Below are 20,668 nucleotides of genomic sequence, written 5' to 3' on the forward strand. Positions count from 1 at the left end.
GGGTTCCGGATTAACAGATTTTTTTTTTTTTTTTTTTTTTTTTTTTCAGGACGCTCCGTGTGCTATTACGATCGTAAGACACCAGCGGTTAGGCTAGCATTGCAGCTGCAACGCGTTGCCTGTTGGCAGTAGTAGCTATACGGCCGTGCTAGGGCTCTCCAATTTCAACTGTCTGGTTTCAGCACCGACATCGCGAAATACGCCCAAACGGTACGACCAGCACACGTGCGCGGCGGAAGCAGTGAGATCGAGCCGAGCAAGTACGGTACACGAAAGAAACTGCGGGACGATAATTAGGTGTGTTCGCACTTGCTACGAATGCGCACATGCGTGAGCAAGCATCCGATCCCAAGCTAGAACTCGTGGCTTATTTCTTAACCGTATACTGCATAGCAAGGCGCGTCCAGCCACAGTCGCGCACACTTCGTGCGGTTACCTAGAAAGCCAGACCTGCAATAAAGTAAGCCCAAGAACCTTAGCTGCTGTAAAGGAATTGATAATGGGCACTCAGCCTCTCTCCCCATTTCCGTGCGACAAGTCTGTACTTGCGAATTCCATTTCTACCCTGCCGTTGTGATGCAGTGGTTAGGGCGCTCGACTACTGTGTCCAAGGATGCGGGATCGAATCCCGGCGGCCGCTTTTCGATGTATGCGAAAAGCAAGGCGCGAGCCTATGTGCAGTGCGATGTCAGAGCACGTTAAAGAACCCCAGGTGGCGGAAATTTCCAGAGCCCTCCACTACGGCCTGAGTCGCTTTGGGACGTTTCTTGTGTGCTCTTGTCCGTCCTGTATGTACGTTCTCTGTGCGTGTTTTATGGGCGCCGTTTTAATATGGGATCACTACCGATTGACCCAACGTTCTACTTTGCTAAAACCCCATAAACCAACCAACCACCCAGCCACTTCCCTTTCTGTGGACAGGCGCACTCAATATTTTTTTATTTTCTTCAAAAGCCCCCCCCCCCCCCCCCCCTTCCCATTTCCCTCGTTGCCAGAAATGTTCATAGTCGCTACATGCGTCCAGTGTGCTCACGCATGCAAACTAGCGGACATGTCGTTGCCAAGGCAAACTCATTATTGGTGCTCAGACACCCTCCATATAGCCACCTCGCACAGGTGCCATGTAGTATGTTTTTTTTTTTTTTTTTTTATGTGCACACCTCTGCAAAAGCGCTCATCATCTCAGCAGTAAGCGCAGTGTACGTACGCGTGTCTATCATTGATTCGGGCCAAGACGCGCGACAAGCGACCTCTAAGTTCCTTTTGAAGCAGCGAAAGAGTGAAAATTGACCGAAGATCCGTACAAAAACCCGGTGGCTCATCGTTACATCTGTTTGGGCTGCTCGACAGTACCGCGTTCCTTCGTTCAAACGGCGGCGCTGCTATCGAGGCGCGCCCTATATTAATTGCTGGCGCGGCAACAGCGCCGCGTTTCTCTTAACAGCACGCTGTATTGGGCGAGTTGGAAGTAGTTCATCTGAAGGACCGAAAAAAGAAGACGGCACGGACGCTGAAGATCAGCTACTTCCAAATCGCCCCGTTTCTCTTGCGGCGAGAGGCGAAATTGTAAAGAGCCTGCTGAAGCGTGGTTATTCGTGTCAAATGCGATATTCTACGTTTCGCAGTGGCATCGACTTCTTTCTTTTCGCAGAAAGCTTGAAGTTACGTTAGTCTGCGCAGTTTATGAAGAAGCGGAAAACGTGAATCGCTTGCAGTGCGCAGGGTCTGCTCTTTGTTTTGCAGATGTATCAGAATTTGCGTAACAGTATCAGTTATCGTAAGCCTACCTGTTCGACAAACTGCACAAATGCTGGCGTTGTCCATGAAAGACTCGTTCGCAGAAGACGCGGAATCGCTCTATTCCTTTCTTTCTTTCTTTCTTTCTTTCTTTCTTTCTTTCTTTCTTTCTTTCTTTCTTTCTTTCTTTCTTTCTTTCTTGCTTTCTTTTTTTTTTTTTTTTTTTTTTTTTTCACGCGTGTGAAGACAGTAGACGTCAATAGTAAACATATATTTAAATGAAAATTACCCTACCACAAAGGTTAACACGAAGCAGAGCTTTGCCGTTTTGTTTTGCTCCATTTCGAATCAGCAGTGCGAAAACTCGAAACAAGGTGGAGAGAGCGACACTTTTTCGGCGCTGTGCGAGTGTCGTACCTCGATGTGATTTTGTGCTTCGTGTTTTTATTTCCTGTTAATTATAGATTACGCTCGACGACGTTTGTCGGCAGTTTTCGCATACGCTGCAGTTTTGCGTAACCATGATAACGCCGCTAACGATTCCTGGCTTTACCTGGCAAGTACGGCGCAGTGAGCGCGTAGAACCGGCAGTCGCGTTTTAAGAATAGGTACGTAGACCAGCAGTTGGTTGCCATCATTGTCAAGAAAGGCTTTTGGTGAGGTTACGTTTATTTTTCAATGTTGCCGCAGAGCGCTGCTTCAATACTCCTCTTGTAAGTTCCTTTATTATGCTGTCATTCTTGTATTATGCTTGCGTTACCAGCTGCGAGGCACTTTGCATTTCATGTGGACGCTGAATGACCTTAGCAGACAGTCAGGGCTCAGGGGGGTATTCGACCCACCCCTTCCTTTTCGAATGAGTTTGTTTATTTTATTTTGCGCGCTTTTTTCCCCTGACTGACAAAGAAACTTTAGTGACTCAGAAACGGCTGTCTTGTTCCTGTCGTGCTGCGTGAGGCTTGAAACAGTCGACGTCGTTCTCCATCGCCCGTGTGTGAGTTGGAAATCGGGGCGAGTTTGCCCGGCCCGTGACGTTGTGCACCTCCTTTCCACATCCATCCTCGGCCTGCCTCACAATGCGGCGAACTGTGCGGAATCTAGGGAGCACAGCGCGTACACGTCTTCTGTCCAGAGGCGACGGGATAAAGGTTGAGGGAGCGACACGCTACCATCCGGGTAAACTGGCCCTGTGCAGTCGGCGAGCGATGTGGCTGTTTGATGCCATGATGATGATGATGGGTCGATGAGTTATGTTTGACTCCTGGGCAAGGTGTTTTCGGGTGCCAAGTCCCCTTCCCATGTAACAGTAACAATGAAACAGCGTGTTGAGCGAAAAGAAAAAAATGGGGGGGGGGGGGGGGGGGGTAAATGAACTTTGACCTTGTCCAATTGTTCAAAAGAGAGATGACGTGCAGAAAAAACGAACTCAAATAGCCGGGGCAAGATGATGTTATCTGCACCGACCATGCCACACGTTTTTTGTTCTTCGTTTTTTTTTCTCTCTCTCTCTTTTTTTTTTTTTTTTTTCTCCTCTCTCGGGGAGTCGCGGGCCTTTTTTTACCGGCCGGCCGGTCGAGATATCCCCCTGCCTTTACCCCTGCCCTGAGAGAGACGGCTGCCGGCGGTTGTCGCCGCGCGGCCACGCCAGAATGACGACATAAATTTTAAACATTGAATATGATGAGGCTTACTTGTAAAGTAAAAAAACTGGAACATTTGCCAGCAGAGCTACTGATTCATAGCAGAATAACCTAATAACGGCAGTACAATTGGTAAGTTTCAACTCTTCAAATTTTATTTTTATAATTTGTTTTGATATGGTGACTTTTGACCTAATTCCCGCTGTAATGCTTGTGTGTCCTTGGCGCTGCTGGATACGAACCCCGAAGGCCTGCAGTGAAACGCCGCACATATCTGTGACCGTCAAATAGTGTTTCCTCTATGACAAGCAAGTAATAATTTCTTGATGAAGACATTTTCCTGCGATTTGAAATCGAATCTGATGACAAAATCACAAGCAATCTAATGTTTCTTCAGTGTTACGTCTCTGTTACAAAAAAAAAAATATATAGACCACTTACGTATATATGGAATTTGTAGTATCATAACATTCTTTTATCAAATTGACTTCTGACGTGGGACTTATCACAAGAGGCGGACGGAACAAAATGTTGTCATATGCAGAGACGCTTAGTTACGAAAAGGTGAAACGTGTTTGACTTTTGACTTTGCGCTACTTGCTATAATCCTGACTAGTGGGTTGTGCTGAATGGAACAAACGCCGTGACAAATTATTGGAAAAATTGCCCTCCCTTCTACTCATAATAACTAACGGTGAATTTGCAGCCCCAAAACAGTCCTTTTATCATTGATGTAAATTAAAGAAATAATACGTTGGATTAGAGATAATTCGCACATTACCTTGAGATGCCGAGAGAAGCTCAACTGCTGGTTCCCTTGTCCGCACAGCTTGTCGCAGTGAATGCATTCCGAGTTTACAGTGCTTTTCGTTTCTTTTGCGTGGCTATTGTAACGGAAATGGCCTTGATGTACATTACCTTGAGATGCCGAGAGAAGCTCAACTGCTGGTTCCCTTGTCCGCACAGCTTGTCGCAGTGAATGCATTCCGAGTTTACAGTGCTTTTCGTTTCTTTTGCGTGGCTATTGTAACGGAAATGGCCTTCGATGTCTTTGTAATTCGACAACTGCGCGCGCACACATCATTATCGGCATGTTTAGATTTTTTCGCTATATCTGCCATAACCACACCTGCCATAACCGCAACCATGTCATGCCCCCTCGACGCCGCCGAACGCAACAATGCGATAGACCTCAAAGGGCAAACCTCGGCTGGAAAGGGCGGAAACTTCCGTCATAAATTACAGCAAGTCGTCGACCACGGCCATGGCTGCGTGTCTTCGCTTGAAAAAGACGGCCACGCTAAATGGCGAAGAACATAGCATGTTGTTTAGATGCTGCCTTTTTTCTTTTTTTTTTTTTTTTCCGTTTCGGGCGGCTCATCGACGCTGTTTGTGGGCGACTTCCAAGCAGACGTTCCAGGAACGATTGGTGTCTATGAGAACGTGGGGCTGAGACACCAGCTTCTAGTCGCGAAGAGAGAACCACGCCCACTGGAAAATAAGAAGTGAGGAAAAATAGGGGTGGTGCAAGTGTACTGAAAAACTAAAGAGAAGAGGAGACGCAGATCTTCATTCGCGCATTCACACGCTCGAGCATCGCGCACACATCTCGCTCTCTCGCCCACACTGCCACTGTCCTTGTAACTCTCAGCCCCGTTGACAGAAACGCACTTAAAAATACCTAAAACTCACAAACTCCCAGAAGGAACCCCAAAACACAGACTGAGGCGCGCGTATGTGCAGTGGCTTACTTTCCAAGAAATGCCGAAGGGTTCCCAGGTCCGCGCTTTGTCCGCTAGTTGAGATCGGACACCGGCTGCGGAGCCGAACGAGCACAAGCCAGCTTACGAACAAAAGGCGCGCCCGCCAGTTTGGCTCCAAGCTATAAAACGGAGGGGAGGCCCTCGATAAACAAACATGTAAATGAAAAAGGCGCAAGCTCCCGTAGGGTATGAGAAAGGGATGACTGCAAGCAGTCGTCAGTCACCTGTCTGTTCTTCAATGATTCTTCGAGAAGTGCACATTAAATTCATCATTTTATGTAAGGGTTAGTTCAATGTCTAATGACTGATAATAATAATAATAATAATAATAATAATAATAATAATAATAATAATAATAATAATAATAATAATAATAATAATAATAATAATAATAATAAAAGAGTGGATTGCACTGATGCAACTACGATCCGTCCTATTGCTTTCTTTCGTTTTAACTCGTCCCATATACAACAGCAAAAGCAGATTTTATTTACTAAAATACAGTCTTCGTGGGGTGACTTCTCGTCAAGCCATTTATCTCGTCTCTTCTGCATCCTTGTTCTTTCCGTATGCCTCTCTGAAACCTCCTCTCTCGTGCCATCCTCCCCAAGCAATTCCTTGGTTGCTGGATCTTGCGCTTCCCTCTTTTCTACTATTCTAGGTTTTTTTTTTTTTTTTTTTTTTTTTTTTTTTTTTTTTTTTTTTTCCGAGAAGTCGACACACCCGCGTAGGTCTGGAAACCCTTCGAGTTTGCGCAGACTTTGTTACTTCCCAAACTCGCTCGGAATGGTGGCGGGATCTTGTTTCACAGGCTTTGGAGTCTGCAGCCGTCGTCCGACCCCACTCGTTTGCCGCGCTGCACTTTACGCCCCCCCCCCCCCCCCCCCCGCCTTCCTTTTTTTTTTCGTGTCGAACGCAAACACACAGACGCAAACCGTTCGTTACGTGCGCGTTGGTAGCCAAAAGAGTGTACACGACAGGCATTATGAAAGGTGTTTTGCCGGCTATTTTATCGCTGTGGGAAACAATAATTTCGACCTCACAAGCCGACCTCACTCAACCTCAAACTCACGCATGAGATTGAGTTCTCATTTGCTGACCTCCGTGAGGTTGAGGTCATTTTGAGGTTGACCTCATGAGGTTGCCCACCTCTGTACGCGACACTCTCCATTGGCTGCAGCTGTGCGGCCGCTCCCCTCCACTTTGGCTAGGCCGCCTGTCATCTTCGCGCTTAAGTTCACGGAAAGAGAGAGTGAAGGAGCGGCTTCGGAGAGACATTGGCGAAATCCGTGATTGCGGCTTTCGGAGACACTTTTTCTTGGCAACATGGAGGAAGGAAGAGCCAAAGCTACGGAGCCGAAACGCATCATCTTCCTACGCAGCTGAATATAGTCCCTAGTTACATGAGCAATTTCTGCAATACCAAATTGAAATCAATTTACGGTATATTTTTCATCATGGAACCGATTCTCCGAAATGAAGCTGTCATGCCTAAAACACTTTTCTTGGTTCCACCGGGTTTTCTCGTCTGATGTCTGTCGCGGGTTTTTTTTAAATTTTATTTAAGCATACTGTAAGCCTTGCTAGGCTCTTACAGGAGTGGGTGAACTGATGGGACCGTTATACAAAATGAAAAACATCAGAAACACACAAAAAATGAAAAACATACGCACTGCAACACTATAACGGGCATTCAATTTGTAGCATATGAAGCACTGAAAAGAACCGCGAAGCGACACAATAAAAGAACACGTTAGACAATAGGTACTATCTTAAACTGAACACTCGCAGTGAATAACGAAAGACATTTTAGGGACGATTTTTTGTTTACACCATTTGCTTCTCAAAATATGACTCGACGTTTTAAAGAAAAATATCAAGGCAGATATCGTCCATAAATTCATGTGGCAGCCTATTCCATTCTTCCATAGCTGAAGGAAAAAATGAAAATTTGTATGCGTCGCATCGAGCTGCGATGGGCCTGATGCACTTCCCATGATTTAACCTCTTCGAACGATGATATGATGCCTTGATGTACTGATCTGTATCAATTTTGATTCCACCGTTATAAAGAAGGTATAGACATTTCATGGAAGCTACGCGTCGCCGACAAGAAAGGTTTTCGAGATGCACGACTTTGCAGACAAGATGGCGGCAGCAGCTTGTTCTGGTAGTTCCGGTTGTTCTGGTTCGTCCACTCCGCATGTTTTGGAAGCGTTTTCACTAGAAAAGCTTCGAGTGAAGAGTCGCTGGCTATCGAAGCAAACGAAGGAAATGATCTACAGCGTCTATGCAGACCGAAAGCTGCGCGGTCGAACTACATGGCGGAGCGACTCGTATAAAGACGCCCCGCCTCCCTACCTTTGCGCCTATTGCCAAGAAAAAGTGTCCCTAAGATAGCTATGCAAAAAAAAAAAAAAAAAAAAAGGAAAAAAAAAACCACGCCGTTTAAACATGTGTTGCAACTTCACAGTGAGTGACTGTGAGCGGACGTGGGCGGACATAAGTGTGAGTTTAACTGAGTAGTGAAATGAGTATAGTTGTGAGTGGCTATGAATGTGAGCGAGTGGACGTACGAGTAAGCTACTTCTCGCGGGGTCCACCTGACGTGTTTCACGTACGTGCGAACAGCGCAGGCGTGCTCAAGAGAGGTCAAGAATGCAGCGGCGACTACTTTCGCTCTTTCGGGACTGTGGAAAAGCAGGTAGCTCTGAGGGGAAGTTTTTGACTACGCCAGGTAATTCGAGCCATCGGGTATGCACGGTTTTCACCTTGAGGGAGATTTAGAGGTCAAACTTTTGTTTTAAGCCTGGGTGGTCGGCATGTGACTTTGGGGCATAGTCACGTAGGCCACCATGTGGCCCGTGACCACTGTCAGGGTCACGGGAGGTGAAATCAGTCTGACGTGGAAGTAGAGGGCGCTAGAGGGGCGATACGTGTAAAGCCCCGATACGTGTATAAATAGAAGTGGCTCCTGCCTAGGTTACAATACTGCGCGAGGAGGGCGAACACCCAACCACAGTAGCGCGTCGGAATGCGAAGAAGGCATGTCGGAATGAGGTCCAGAAAAGGCGGCGTGAGACCGATTAAATTAAATTAATTAAATTGGTTCACAGGAAGGGAAAGGCGCAGTAACTGTCACACTTGCTCTGTGGACACCCGAACCGCGCCGTAAGGGAAGGGAGGAAGGTGGGAATGAAAGTGGAAAGAGAGAAAGACGAGCCGTATTGGAGGGCTACGGAGTAATTTCGACCACCTGGGGATCTTTAACGTGCGCTGACATCGCACAGCACACGGACGCCACTTCGTTTCGCCTCCATCGAAACGCAGCCCGCCGAGGTCGGGTTCGAACCCGGGAACTCCGGCACAGTAGTCGGGCGTCTTACCCACTGCACCACCCCGGCGGGGCGCGTGAGACCGATGAAGAACGGGCTTTACGTTGGGAGAAACGAACAATGTGTTTAATCCAGGCTTGGTAATGGACGTAGCCATGTTCATGAAGGCTTCCTCCAGGGTTAACCGAAGTTAAACCACCAGTTAGTTTTCTGATTAAATGAAGTATTCAAACAACCCTGATGTAACATATACCAAAATGTATGTATTTGAATGGTATTTTATACAAGCGAATAATATTTCACTTAAGCAACGTACATTAACACACACACACACGCAAAAAAAAAAAAAAAATCAGCGTGAACGGTTCGTTGGCTTGACTAAGGCAGGTTATAAAAATAAGCAGCCGTAATAAATTTCAAAATAAAAAAAATGCGTCACAATGCCTCCTTTTTTACTGTTAAAAATATGGCTCACGTGTATGTTCATTTTTATAAGATTAATTCGAGACCGTGTGTGAAACACGCAACTCGGAAAGGTTTCGGGGGGAAAAAAATATTTAATAATGAAACTTTCAAATGATCCCGCATTGGCCGTTAGGCGGTCATAAAAGTTTTGTTTAAACATTACACACTTACATGAAAAAAAGTTTCTTTCTGCGAACTTGCTGAAAAAGCAGCACAAAGCTGAAAAAGGCATGAGTATGAAAATAAAAAATGCAACAAAAATGATTTAGAATAAACAAAATATGGCATACTGCCTTAGTTGTGAAAATTCGGCGCACTTATATTCAAGCTTCTTTTGTAGTGTTGTCCAGAAGCACTGGGCACCGTCCAGTTTCCGCGCCATTAATTGGAGTATGACGTAGTCATACTCCTAACTACACCAATTAAATGCACTAAAGGCAAATTACTAGGGAACTACTATATTATGTATGGTAAAGTTCATATTGAAGGACTGGAAGGTGCTCATAACGATATTGCTAAATGGCTAAAAGCGTTCGTTTTCTGCTCGGTCTTTGCTAATAATACAGCTTACAGATTTCGCGTTTATGAAAACTTTTTGTAGTTTGTGATCAGAGTTGTACGTAATTGAATACTTGTAATTATATTTTATGTAATTTCGTGCTCAATTGATTACTTTTCCAAACATAAACTTTTTGGGTATTTTTTTTTTCCTGTATTGAATACCGGTAATCAATTAATTGTTTGCAAAATACGCTACAGGGGCACGGCGTCCGTGACGATGTAATTGCGCCAAGTTTTGTGATCGCGTGTTGTGCTCTCGTCACTATTTGTTCTTGGTATAGCGGGCGCCATTTATGGATGGTTCTTGTAATGCTAATGCATTGTAACTTAACTTTTTTTCTTGATTTTAAACGTTTCTTGTCGGCAGTTTTGTCAGAAATATATATGCAAAATTAGGAACATTGAAAATACAGTATGCTTTAAGCGGAAACTAATAACTGCATGCGGGGGCTATATTCCGAACGGAAAAAAAAAAAAAAAAAAGTGCGTGCTTTGGCAGCGCCGCCATAATAGTGCGGCTCGAAGTGAGCTCGGGAACGAGTATTTAGAAAGGGGCCTGTAATCATGTAGGAACGCTGCTCAGAGCCCACCTGGCCAAATTTGGCCGAAAAATTGAATCGCCCTTGTTATGCTTCCACACCGGTAGACGCCGTGTTTGATGCCCCTTCCAGGAAAAAGAATAAAAAGAAAACATTTTCAGCTGCCTTACCTGCAGCGCCTCTTCACAAGCGCTTCATATATAGAGTATGCAAAAGCTTCGAATCGAAGCATTGCGCAAGTTCGTGGTGTATAGGGAGCCTACATGCTATATGGTACAACACCGCCTGCCCTCTAGCGCTGAGAGAGTTCAGTGTAGTGGCTCTCGTCTTCACGAAGAAGCGTCGCAAAGCTTTGAAAAACAACTCCTGTTGAAAATTAGCGCACTAGTTTACTTCAGTTTGAGTGAGTTTGTGTTACTTCAATAAAGTTCGAAGTAACGCAATTTAGTAATCGATAATTGCTCTGTAACTATTCAGTTACTTTTTCTGAGGTTATTATTTATTAAGGCGAAAGCCTTTAATACCTCATCGTTGTCAGCAGGAGCTGTCGGCAGAGGGTGTCACACTCTCGAGGGATAGTTAAAAATAAATAAATAAACCTTGTTGCCACCGGAATCGAACCTCCATCCTTTCGATCCCCTGCCGAGCGCTTTACCAACTGCGCCAGGTCTCGGATCGTTTCTTTTTTTTTTTTTCCTTTATTGCCGACTTTGACATTGCGTGAAGTTATGCTTGCTTATAGGTTGCCAGGTCTCGGATCGTTAAACGTTCATCATAATTCCCCCTTGTCTACCGAGAGGATAACGGGATTCCGCGAGTGACAGATACTGCGTTTTTAGTTTCCTGTATACGAATTCTAGAACGCTGGTGAACTTGATGCCTTCAATGGAATGCTGGTTGTGTTCGACAAGGGGGCGCGCCCTGTACCGTCACGACTGGTCATGACGTCACCAGGCGATTTATGCAGAGACGCAGCTGACCCCGCCAGGCATCCGTGCGGCGCCTTTCATTTGCCGCTTCCTCGAACGCCGCACCAGACAGCGAACAGAACTAGACCCAGATGTATAGGAGGCGTTAGTACAGCAGGCATCAGCGGCACTTCAAATTGATTTACTGGATAGAAAAAGCACAGTATCTGTCACAATTCTCCGCGGACACAGGTACCACGCCGTAAAGGGAAGGAGGAAGGTGGAAGTGAAAGAAGAGAAGGAGATAGAGGTGCCGTATTGGAGGGCTACGATTCGCCGCGCTATAATGGCTTTCGCCTCATCGCACTTTAGTGGTCCAAAGTGCCCTCTAGAATTTTCCTTCTGTATCGTATAACACGTACTGTTCGTGGTCGGGTGACGGGGTGCGGTCTAGTTTGCCATGTGGTCCAACGTGCCCTATAGAATTTTCCTTCTGTATCGTATAACACGTACTGTTCGTGGTCGGGTGACGGGGTGCGGTCTAGTTTGCCATCAAAATGGAAAAATCTACTCAAGGAGCTCTAAGTTGAAAGCTTGCTGGTCACACCTGACTGGATCTGGCTGAAAGAACGTCGCATGTGGCTACGTTCTGGTGTAGTCACCACACGTACTGAAGTTATCCTTGTTGTCACACCTTTGCGTTGGTTGTTGAAATTCTTGCAAATTAAGTTAGAACAGCGAGAACACGGTATTTCTGAAGATGGTATAGTTTATGGGGTTTTACGTTCCACAACGACTCAGGATATGAGAGACGCCGTTTCGACCACCTGGAGTTCTTTAACGTGCACTGACATCGCACAGCACACGGGCGCCTTGCTTTTCGCCTCCATCGAAAAGCGGCCGGAATTCGATCCCGCATCCTTGGGCGCAGCTGTCGAGCGCGGTAACCACTGCACCACCACGGCGGAGCGTAATTGCTCGAGAGCGAGCTGAAATGTTCTTACTTAGGACCGCTAGTTAAAGTTACAGGCTAATGGTTGCCTGAATCATAATCGGGGGTGAAATCAGAGCTTGTGAAGTCGTCTCCGCGGGCTTTTCCTTCAGTTCAGTCGTTCAGTCGTGTCCGACTCTTCGTGACCCTATATGGACCATGTCACGCCACGCAATGGTGTTGTGACTGGCCATAGGGTTTTCTTGGCAGGAAATACTGGAGCGGGTTGCCATTACCTTCTCCAGTGAATCACATTTTGTCAGAACTCTCTGCCGTGACCTGTCTATCTTGGGTGGCCCTACATAGCAGAGCTCACGACTTCATCGAGTTTCGCAAGCCCCTCCGCCACGACAAGGCAGTGATCCTTTTCCTTACCGCTGTCATAAAAAAAATAGCCGAATTCGACTAAGACGTCACTGCTTGACATGACTTTACTTGGTGGGTTTAGCATTTAGAGACTGGCGCAATGTTTGACAAATTCTTAGCATAGAATTGGAGGTATACATACCGCATTTTCGCGAATTTATCCCCCCCCCCCCCTCCAATCTCGCAAAAAAAAAAAAACAAAAAAAAAAAAAAACGTTTGCATGCGCATCTATGCACTCTTTTTTCAAGTATAGAGCTCGTATCTAAGGTCGCTGAGCACGCTTTCTCACTCATTCGCAGAACCGAGAGAGGCTCGAGCGGCGTCTTGATCTCCGGCTTCTTACTTTGCTTTGTTCCGATACTACCTAACTTATGGTGGCACATAACGCTGAAAACCGACCAAAAGCGACACAGACAGCTCTATAATGGTGTGTTGTCACGTGGGCCTGCTTCCAGCGGTGAGGCGGCAGATTTCATGCGCATCGTGGGCGCGCGTTGCTTGGTTTGGTGTCAGAGTTTGTAGAGGACTGCCTACAGCTTGAAGTAACTGTAACTGCGTTTGCCGAAAATGTTTGCCAATTTTGTTAGCCAATTAAATTGTTATTTCTTGCGCCCGTCTAGTCGAGATATTGCCGCGAAAAGAAGGGGAGGAAAAGCTCATTTTAAATTTTTCGAACTAAGCCCCCCCCCCCCCCCCCCCCCCCCCCCCCCCCCCCCCCCCCAATTTTGGTCACCGCGATTGTGATAAACATGGGGTACTTAGAGTCGAGTAAATACAGTATATCGCAATAAACTAGCCTCTAACTTGACCAGCATATGGATGCTAAATAGGAAGCGAAATGACACCATCCTGAACGCTGCGCGGACAACGGTTGCTTGACAACTTTAATGGGAGATCTGGCGCCATATGCCGCGCGAGAAAATGACCCGCTAGAGGTGACACAGTTGTTATGGCAACCGGCGAGGCACAAGCAAGCTTTTTGCTCAGACGATGGTACGAGTGCTTTCGCAGTAAAATGTCGCCATCGAGAGTGCATGAAATGGGTTTATTGCGGCTCCATTTCTGATGGTGACGTCATTTGAAGTCCTGCTGGATATATGGTATCCACCGACAAATGAGACAGCGCCTTTTCAATTCTGCGCCACGAAACTAGCGCGCACGTCCGTTCGCTTGTTCTAGCGCCAACGCGTCATGTAGGCACACCATAGAGTGACCCAGCAGAGTTCGTTTAGCGTTTGTTAAGCCTTTCGCGCCGTCACCGCGCCAGCGAAGACGAAGAGGACCGCTGAAGCAGCGGGGACACGGGCGCTGCTCGGGTTTGTTTTGGTCCTTGGCCTAGTGCACTGCAAGCATTAGAAAGCCCCTTGCCTGCCTACCGTCCCAGACGTGTCTTTGGGGACCTACTCGTCGCTCGTCTTGAACAGCGCTAAAAAGAGCTACACGGGAACTGAGACTACAGTTATCGTATATTGTCTGCTTAGATGGGGCTACGTGCTCCAACGCGCGGAAATTAGAGTTTGACAAGTGATCCACGGCCTATGGGGCGGCCCTGTAAATAGGTCGATAGAAGATATGATGCATGCAGTCGACTCTCGACAATTCGAAATATCGAAGACAGCCCAAACTTTGTTCGAATTAAGGGGTGCCTCTTAATAGCACCTACCGCGCCAGACATCTCGCATGAACCGCAAAATCGCATTGAGCTCGATTTAGCGGGATTTCGCTAACACCTGATATATTTCTGAGCAAGGATGAAAACGGTAGGTTAACGGTGCCGCACTCTTTATACAGTTGAAACTCGATTTAACGAAATTGGGGGTAGTGGCGAAATATTTCTTTAAATCGGGAACTTCGTTAAATCGAGGACGGCATTTCTCGGTCACTTAATCCGATAAAGTAGATTATTATTATACGGTGTCGCGGTACCAAGGAAGTGCCGCGGCATCATACTTGTGAAGCTTAAATGCTTTTTCGAAATGAAATCGTGAAAGGATGTAACAGCCGACTTAAACGAAGGCCCAGGGAACCTCTACTGTTACGTCATCTTTAAATGCAATACCAACTTGTCCACTATGCTATGTTGCTACAGTTAAATTGCGGCCCGCGCGACCACCGACACTTATAGCGCCTATGAAAAGAAGCAACGAAAATTTTACCTCGGCAAGAAGGATCCCAGGGGACTAAATTTCTTTCCCAGCAAAGACGTCGCTGATCTTTGCTTGCTTGCAGTTTGTAAGCAACATCTGCCGGGATTTCTTGTGCGTTCTTTTCTCATGTGTCCTGGCAAACTGTCTCAGCAGATTAAGAACAACCGTAACTTGTCCAGGTGTTGGTATGCGACACCGCTGCCGACACCGGGTCGACGGGCCGGCTTTCTGCCGCTGGCGAAATCTCGTGAATTAAAATCAATAAAAACTCGCGTTTCACACCGCCCTAGTTTGGCAAAAGCGGTACGTAATTGCTGCACGATGTTAGCGTTGGCTCGGAGTCAATACATTCTTAAGCGTTTTTTGTACAGAACAGATCAAAAATAGACTTTTCGCCTTCATTCGTTAAGTCGGGACGGATAGCGAAATTAGTTTCGTTATTTCGATTAATTCAAAGCATTGGACCATATGAGCGTCTGAGGGGGATATCTTCGTTAAATCGAGTTTTGACTGTATAGCGGTCTGTGCATTAAAATTTCCTGCCATCACAGAACAGTCAGGATTCATGAGGCAGGAAACATAAAAGAGAGAGAGGGAGCCCGGACCAACAGAGCTTTACAGGCTTAAACCATGCAATGTAAATAAATGAAAAGAAGTTAAACGCCCAAAAGAAAAGAACGTAATTTAAGGGAAAACAGGGACATAAAAAATAACAGAAGCTTGTAAACAAAGAACAAGACGGCATAGTGGCGACGTGGTGTTTTGCGATAAAGGCCACAAAAAAAACTAAAAATTCCAGGAAAGATGAGACATGGAAGACAACGTCGACGAGATAGGCAGAAGTTGCAAAATAAGAAAAAAAAAAATCGCGCGAAGCAATGAACGCAATCAAAAAGCAGTGCAGCAGAACTGGAAAAATGAGCGAAGCGAGGAAACGGTACAGGAGTGGAAGAAGGTAATAAGCAAAAGACCAAGTACTGGCCACACGAACTAAGATAGCTAGCACCAGTAATATGAGACAGGGAAGAAAAGCGAGTGCGTGCGTGCGTGCACGCACGCACACACACACACGCACGCGCGCGCGCTGGTATCGGACGGTGTCGTTGTAAATTGAAAGAAAATCAATGAATGGTGAATTTAAATACAGAGCACATTGTGGAATTAATGTGGAAGAAAATCAATGAATAGTGAATTTAAATACAGAGCACATTGTGGAATTAATGCGTGAATTTAATACTGTGGTCTTACTGCGTGATGACCCATCGCTTTGAGCAGAAAATGGGCGAAGTTCAAAAAATGCGTGATCAGGTACAGAAGGCGTGTCTAGACAACTGTGGCTCAGCACGCGGACGTGAAAGTGAAGAAGATAGAGAAGCGTTTGCGCGCACAGCTGCTCGTTTATTCAAGCCAGAAGGCAATAAAAATACTCTCCCTCCAATACCAAAGGGGAAGGGGTTTTCTGCTAGCAAAGATTTATTCACTCATTCACTGATGCCCAACGCACTGCCGAAGCGCACGTAGAGATAGCAGAGAGAGAGAGACCAAAAATAATCTAGACCTAGTTCACGTAGCACGGCTTGGGCCTTTCGTTGCGCGCGTCCGATGTGCAGTCGACTGGGTTCCGCAGAAGAAACGTATAAAAATCAGTTTTCCAATTAGTTCTGATCAATGACCAGCGCGGTAAGCATTCTGCCTGCTGAAGAAAAAAGAAAATCTTATTCTACCAGCAGCTGTGACGTTGAATTCGCCAGTCTAGACAAAGAGAGATACAAGGGGGAGGGGTGTCCCATTTAGTTGCATCCAGGTGCTGATTAATTTCCGATTTGGTTCTCAACGTCTAGCAAATGCATTGCGTGCATTTGCAGCTGACAACGCGCAAAAAACTCCGTTTCTCTTATGGGATCGCTCTACTAACCCAGTCGCAGCCTACAACGTTGCAGATTGCTTTTTGAATTCAGCGTGAACCTTTCGATGCTTCTTTACACATGAGTGATATTACACTGCGCCTGCACTGGTCGCTTGCAGTCTGGCTGAACGCAGTTTGGGTCTAAGCACCGCTCTTGGCTCTCGCAGGTCTGGCCGCAGCCTTGGAGGTTCCCCGTGACTCTGCTGTGCCCAGGCTGGGCCCGCCAGCTATGTTGGGCTCGGCCGACTGGGCGGCAGCGCGTGGCTGGACGCCTGCCGCAGCGCGCGCCGCCCAGGACTCCCTGCGGCTGCCCGAGCTCGAGGGCAGCGCGGACCCGGACCAGTGGCTCTCGGTGGAGGGTTTTAGTTTCGAGCCGGCCCTGTACGCACCGGAGCCTAAAGAAGAGAAGGCCGACCTTGCCGAGGCATTTTGGGAGCTCGAGGCCGATGACCCATGCTCGCGCGTTCCTGACAAGAATGAGCTAGGCGACCAGAGCCCTTCCTTCTGGGGCATGGACTTCGAATTGAGCAAACTGGATGCCATGCTCAAGCCGGACAAGCAGCCGCCGCTCAAGGACCCTACGCTGGCCGAGCTTAACGCCGACGAATCTGGCCTCGACGGCCTGGACGTCAACGACATCCTGCGCGACTTCCAGCAGCAGGCAAGCTGGAGCAACTTCACAGCACCCTCGCAGCTGGCCGACCTGTTGGCGCGCCCTGCCAAAGCTGAAGCCCTATCGTCGAGCCTGCCAGCGTGCCTTGCCGCTCCGCCGCAGGCCGCCGAGCCACAGCAGCCCGCACTGGCGATCCCCGAGCCGTGCAGGCCGAGCCCGGCGGCCCAGTCGGTGCCTAGCGATGTGCCCGCGAGCGGCAAGCCGCGCTCGCGCATCCTAGCCGAGAGGCTGTCGTGCTCGGCCCCCGAGTCCCAGCTGAGCCAGCTGTCTATGGACGAGGGTTTCAGCAGCCAGGACTCTGACGAGGCGCTCACGTCAGATGCCGAATCGCACGCGAGCCAGGAAGCCACCGAACCGGGTTCGCCGGACGGCCAGAAGAAGAAGAAGCGCTACTTTTGGCAGTACAACGTCCAGGCTAAAGGTCCCAAGGGTCCGCGCCTGTCCATGGCGCGCGACTCTGCCGACCCACACGTGCTGCACGACGTGACCGACCCTGTCTTCAGCCCCGAATGCCACTTGGAGGGCGTCAAGCACGCGGGCAAAGCGCGCCGCGGCGACGGCAACGACCTGACGCCCAACCCTCGCAAGCTCTACAACATTGGCATGGAACTCAAGAAGCTGGGACGCGTCATCAACGAGCTGACGCCCGTCAGCGAGTTGCCCTTCAACGCGCGCCACAAGTCACGCAAGGAGAAGAACAAGCTGGCCTCGCGCGCCTGCCGTCTCAAGAAGAAAGCCCAGCACGAAGCCAACAAGCTCAAGCTGTATGGCTTGCAGCAGGAGCACCGTAAGTGCGCCTTTTGTTTACCGCATCGATCGGTTGCTCGCCTCTGCATGCGGAATCGCAACCAATGAAGGGGGGGGGGGGGGGGATGGATGACGTCACGCGCGCGTTGTCAGCCTGGATTGGCCCGCCTTCGTTAACTGAAATTAGAAGGCGGCATTATCGATCGTCCTGTTGGTGGTGGCGCGGTGCGCTGTTGGTCGGAGCTTTTTATCAGTCCTATTATACTCGTCAGACGCGCGCGCGTGGATGCCAAAGGCCGCCATCTTGGCACGTACGCATCTATGTTCCTTGGACGCGGTCTGGCCGCCATTTTGCTCCTCCTCCTACCCTCCGCGCCTGTCAAGTTGGGCCCCCGGAGTGGCCGCGCGGTTCGAAAAGGCGCGTTCCAGGCATCGCGCGTGCCGCATGCACAGAGTGCTGACTGCTCTGACAAAGTTTGGCTTTGACAGTTCTTTTGCTGGAATGCGCCGAACAAACAGATTGCTTAAAGCGGAAATGACGTTCACTGTCATCGGCACCCATGCGGGAACTACTTGTTCTTAACTACACATATGGGAGCATGGAATGTGCAACTTGGTTCAGGATTAGGGCAGTTCTAACAATGAGTCCTGGTTTGATAAACTGCCGGCCACCGTTCTCCGGAGCACCCCCCCCCCCCCCCCCCCCCCTGCGGAATGTACAATATCGTATTATACGCTTTTACCTTTTAATCTAAACTGTGCTTTCTCCCTTTCGCTCACCTCTTTGGTTTCTCCTACCTGTCTCCTTGATAACCCTTTATTTCCGCCGCCCCAGTTAGGTGCTGCAGCTCTTTTCGATAGCAGATACCGGGGTAGGCAAAAAAATAATTTCCTTCCTTTATTATTTTTAATTATTTTTTAATTTATTCTACAATAATAAAACCACTTACTACTACTGCCTGGTACACATATGTAAATTTTGCAGCAGCAAGAGCAGCACACTGATATGGAATTGGCAGTACACGTTTGCTGATACAGTAATATAGAAAGTTGAGCAAGTTGGTATTGCAGGATTGGAAAACAGTGCAAAAAGAAAAACGATCAAGGACAAGCGCTGGCTATCAACTAAGGGATTTACTCGAGCAGAGCAGATACTATGGTCTTTTTCTCTTTTGTGATTAGCTGATAGATGCTCTAATTTGATTTGGTTTATAAGGTCCCAAAGCGGCTCAGGCTATGAGAGATGCTGTAGTGGAGGGCTCTGGAAATTTTGACTGCTTGAGTTCATTAACACACACTGACATCGGCCGCCGCAGCCAGTATTTGCTCCAGAGTCCTCAGCAGTCGAGTGCCGTAACCACTGAGCTGTGGCAGTGGGAGATTCTCTAAGTTACTCTTTTAAAAGGAGCATGTGGCACACAGTCTTATTAGAAAGTCGTGTTAGTGCAGTTGCTGCTAGTTTAATCATTGTTTTGTTTTGTGTTGTGCACTATCACCTAATTTAAAGTCTCAAGGTCACTTGATGGCACTAGGTGTTTTATAGGGAGAGAGCAAATGGGAATTGATAAGCCATATTATGCAAGGGCTGGGCCATGCAAAATCTCTCAAAGCAAAGTTGTGGTCTTGGTCTTCTCTGCCAGATATCCTTTTCCTGGCACACAACGTAAACGAAAAATTCTAAGTAGCTAGTAGCAGTGAATTTTGTTGTGCAGTGCGGAGTTTTCAATTTAAGAAACAAATAAAACAGCCATAATTTTGACACAAATTCATGTGCTTGCATACAAGTAAATACATCCATAGAAATTAAGGATCATAGCCGGCTTTCACATGATTAGATCCTCAATGTTGGAGTCTTTCCTATGTGAACTTTTTTGCCTAGGTCAGGCCTAGCAGTGCTTCAAAAATTTTCTTTACATGATGTTTTGGTTAACATTAGGAATATATTCCTTGCAAATACTGCATACCAGTATGCAAGCATATCCCGCTGCGATGGCTCAGTTTCTAGGGTTTGGTAGTGTCACTACCAAACCCAACCCGACACAATAAGATTTGGCCCGTGCAATATCCCACAAATGCATGTCTGGCCTGCGGAGAGATGTCTGACATCCTCCACATGGTTTGGAACTGCCCCAAAAACAACTGAAGTCATACGGTTTGCAGAAAATTAGCCATCAGCAGTGGGAGGCAAAGCTGGCTCGCACAGAGCTCCCCATTCAGCGCCAGCTGATCGGTGAAGCCTGAAGGGCCGTATTCGCCAATGGTTTCCCAGACCTGGGTGAACCACCTGCGCAATTACTTTGTATAAATAAAGTTTATCGTCTCTCTCTCTCTGTCTAGAGCACTTGACTGCTGAACACAAGGGCACTGGTTCAGTACAGGCTGCGGTGGCTGCTTTTCAATGAGGGTGAAAAGCAAGGCACCTGTTTACTGTCCCATGTCATTGCACATTAAAGAAACCTAGGTGGTTCAAAATTTCTGGAGTCCTCCACTACAACGTCCCTCATAGCCCGAGCTGCTTATGCAGAATACAATTCTTTCATGCATTTTTTTTTTTCTCTCTGCAGGAAAGCTCATCACCCTCTTTGAAGAAGCCAAGAAGCTGTTGCGTGAGCAAGTTGAATGCCACCAAGGAAATAGGCATGAAGCTTCATCTGTCCATTTTGATGCTTTGGTTAACAGACATGGTAAGTGTGCATTGGTTTAAAGGACTTACGTTTGAGTCCTGTTTAGCTATCATAAGTGTTGTCTGCTCACAGAAACATTTTCATCCTGCAGTATAATAGCCATAAATTATGTACCTGATGCAGAAGAGGTACAGTGTATGGAGTTTGTAAGAAAAAGTATTGTGAAAACCAATTCTACCTGCACTGTCACCGTCACGTTAAAAAA

The 20,668-nt window shown here is 47.3% G+C and overlaps 1 protein-coding gene across 3 annotated transcripts in view; it reads left to right on the forward strand.

Annotated features, from left to right (window-relative positions):
• REPTOR (repressed by TOR) overlaps positions 1-20,668 on the forward strand; it is a 49,960-nt gene that overhangs the window by 21,700 nt on the left and 7,592 nt on the right. For all 3 annotated transcript variants that reach the window (XM_084591264.1, XM_084591266.1, XM_084591265.1), the window contains exons 2-3: positions 16,527-17,819; positions 20,344-20,463. In XM_084591264.1, the coding sequence (XP_084447390.1) occupies positions 16,589-17,819; positions 20,344-20,463 (1,351 nt within the window). In that variant the 5' untranslated portion in view covers positions 16,527-16,588. The remainder of the gene's footprint in view (positions 1-16,526; positions 17,820-20,343; positions 20,464-20,668) is intronic.

This window comes from Amblyomma maculatum, chromosome 1, assembly GCF_055883805.1.
Source record: "Amblyomma maculatum isolate TAMU_Amacu chromosome 1, ASM5588380v1, whole genome shotgun sequence".
Classification (NCBI taxonomy): domain Eukaryota; kingdom Metazoa; phylum Arthropoda; class Arachnida; order Ixodida; family Ixodidae; genus Amblyomma; species Amblyomma maculatum.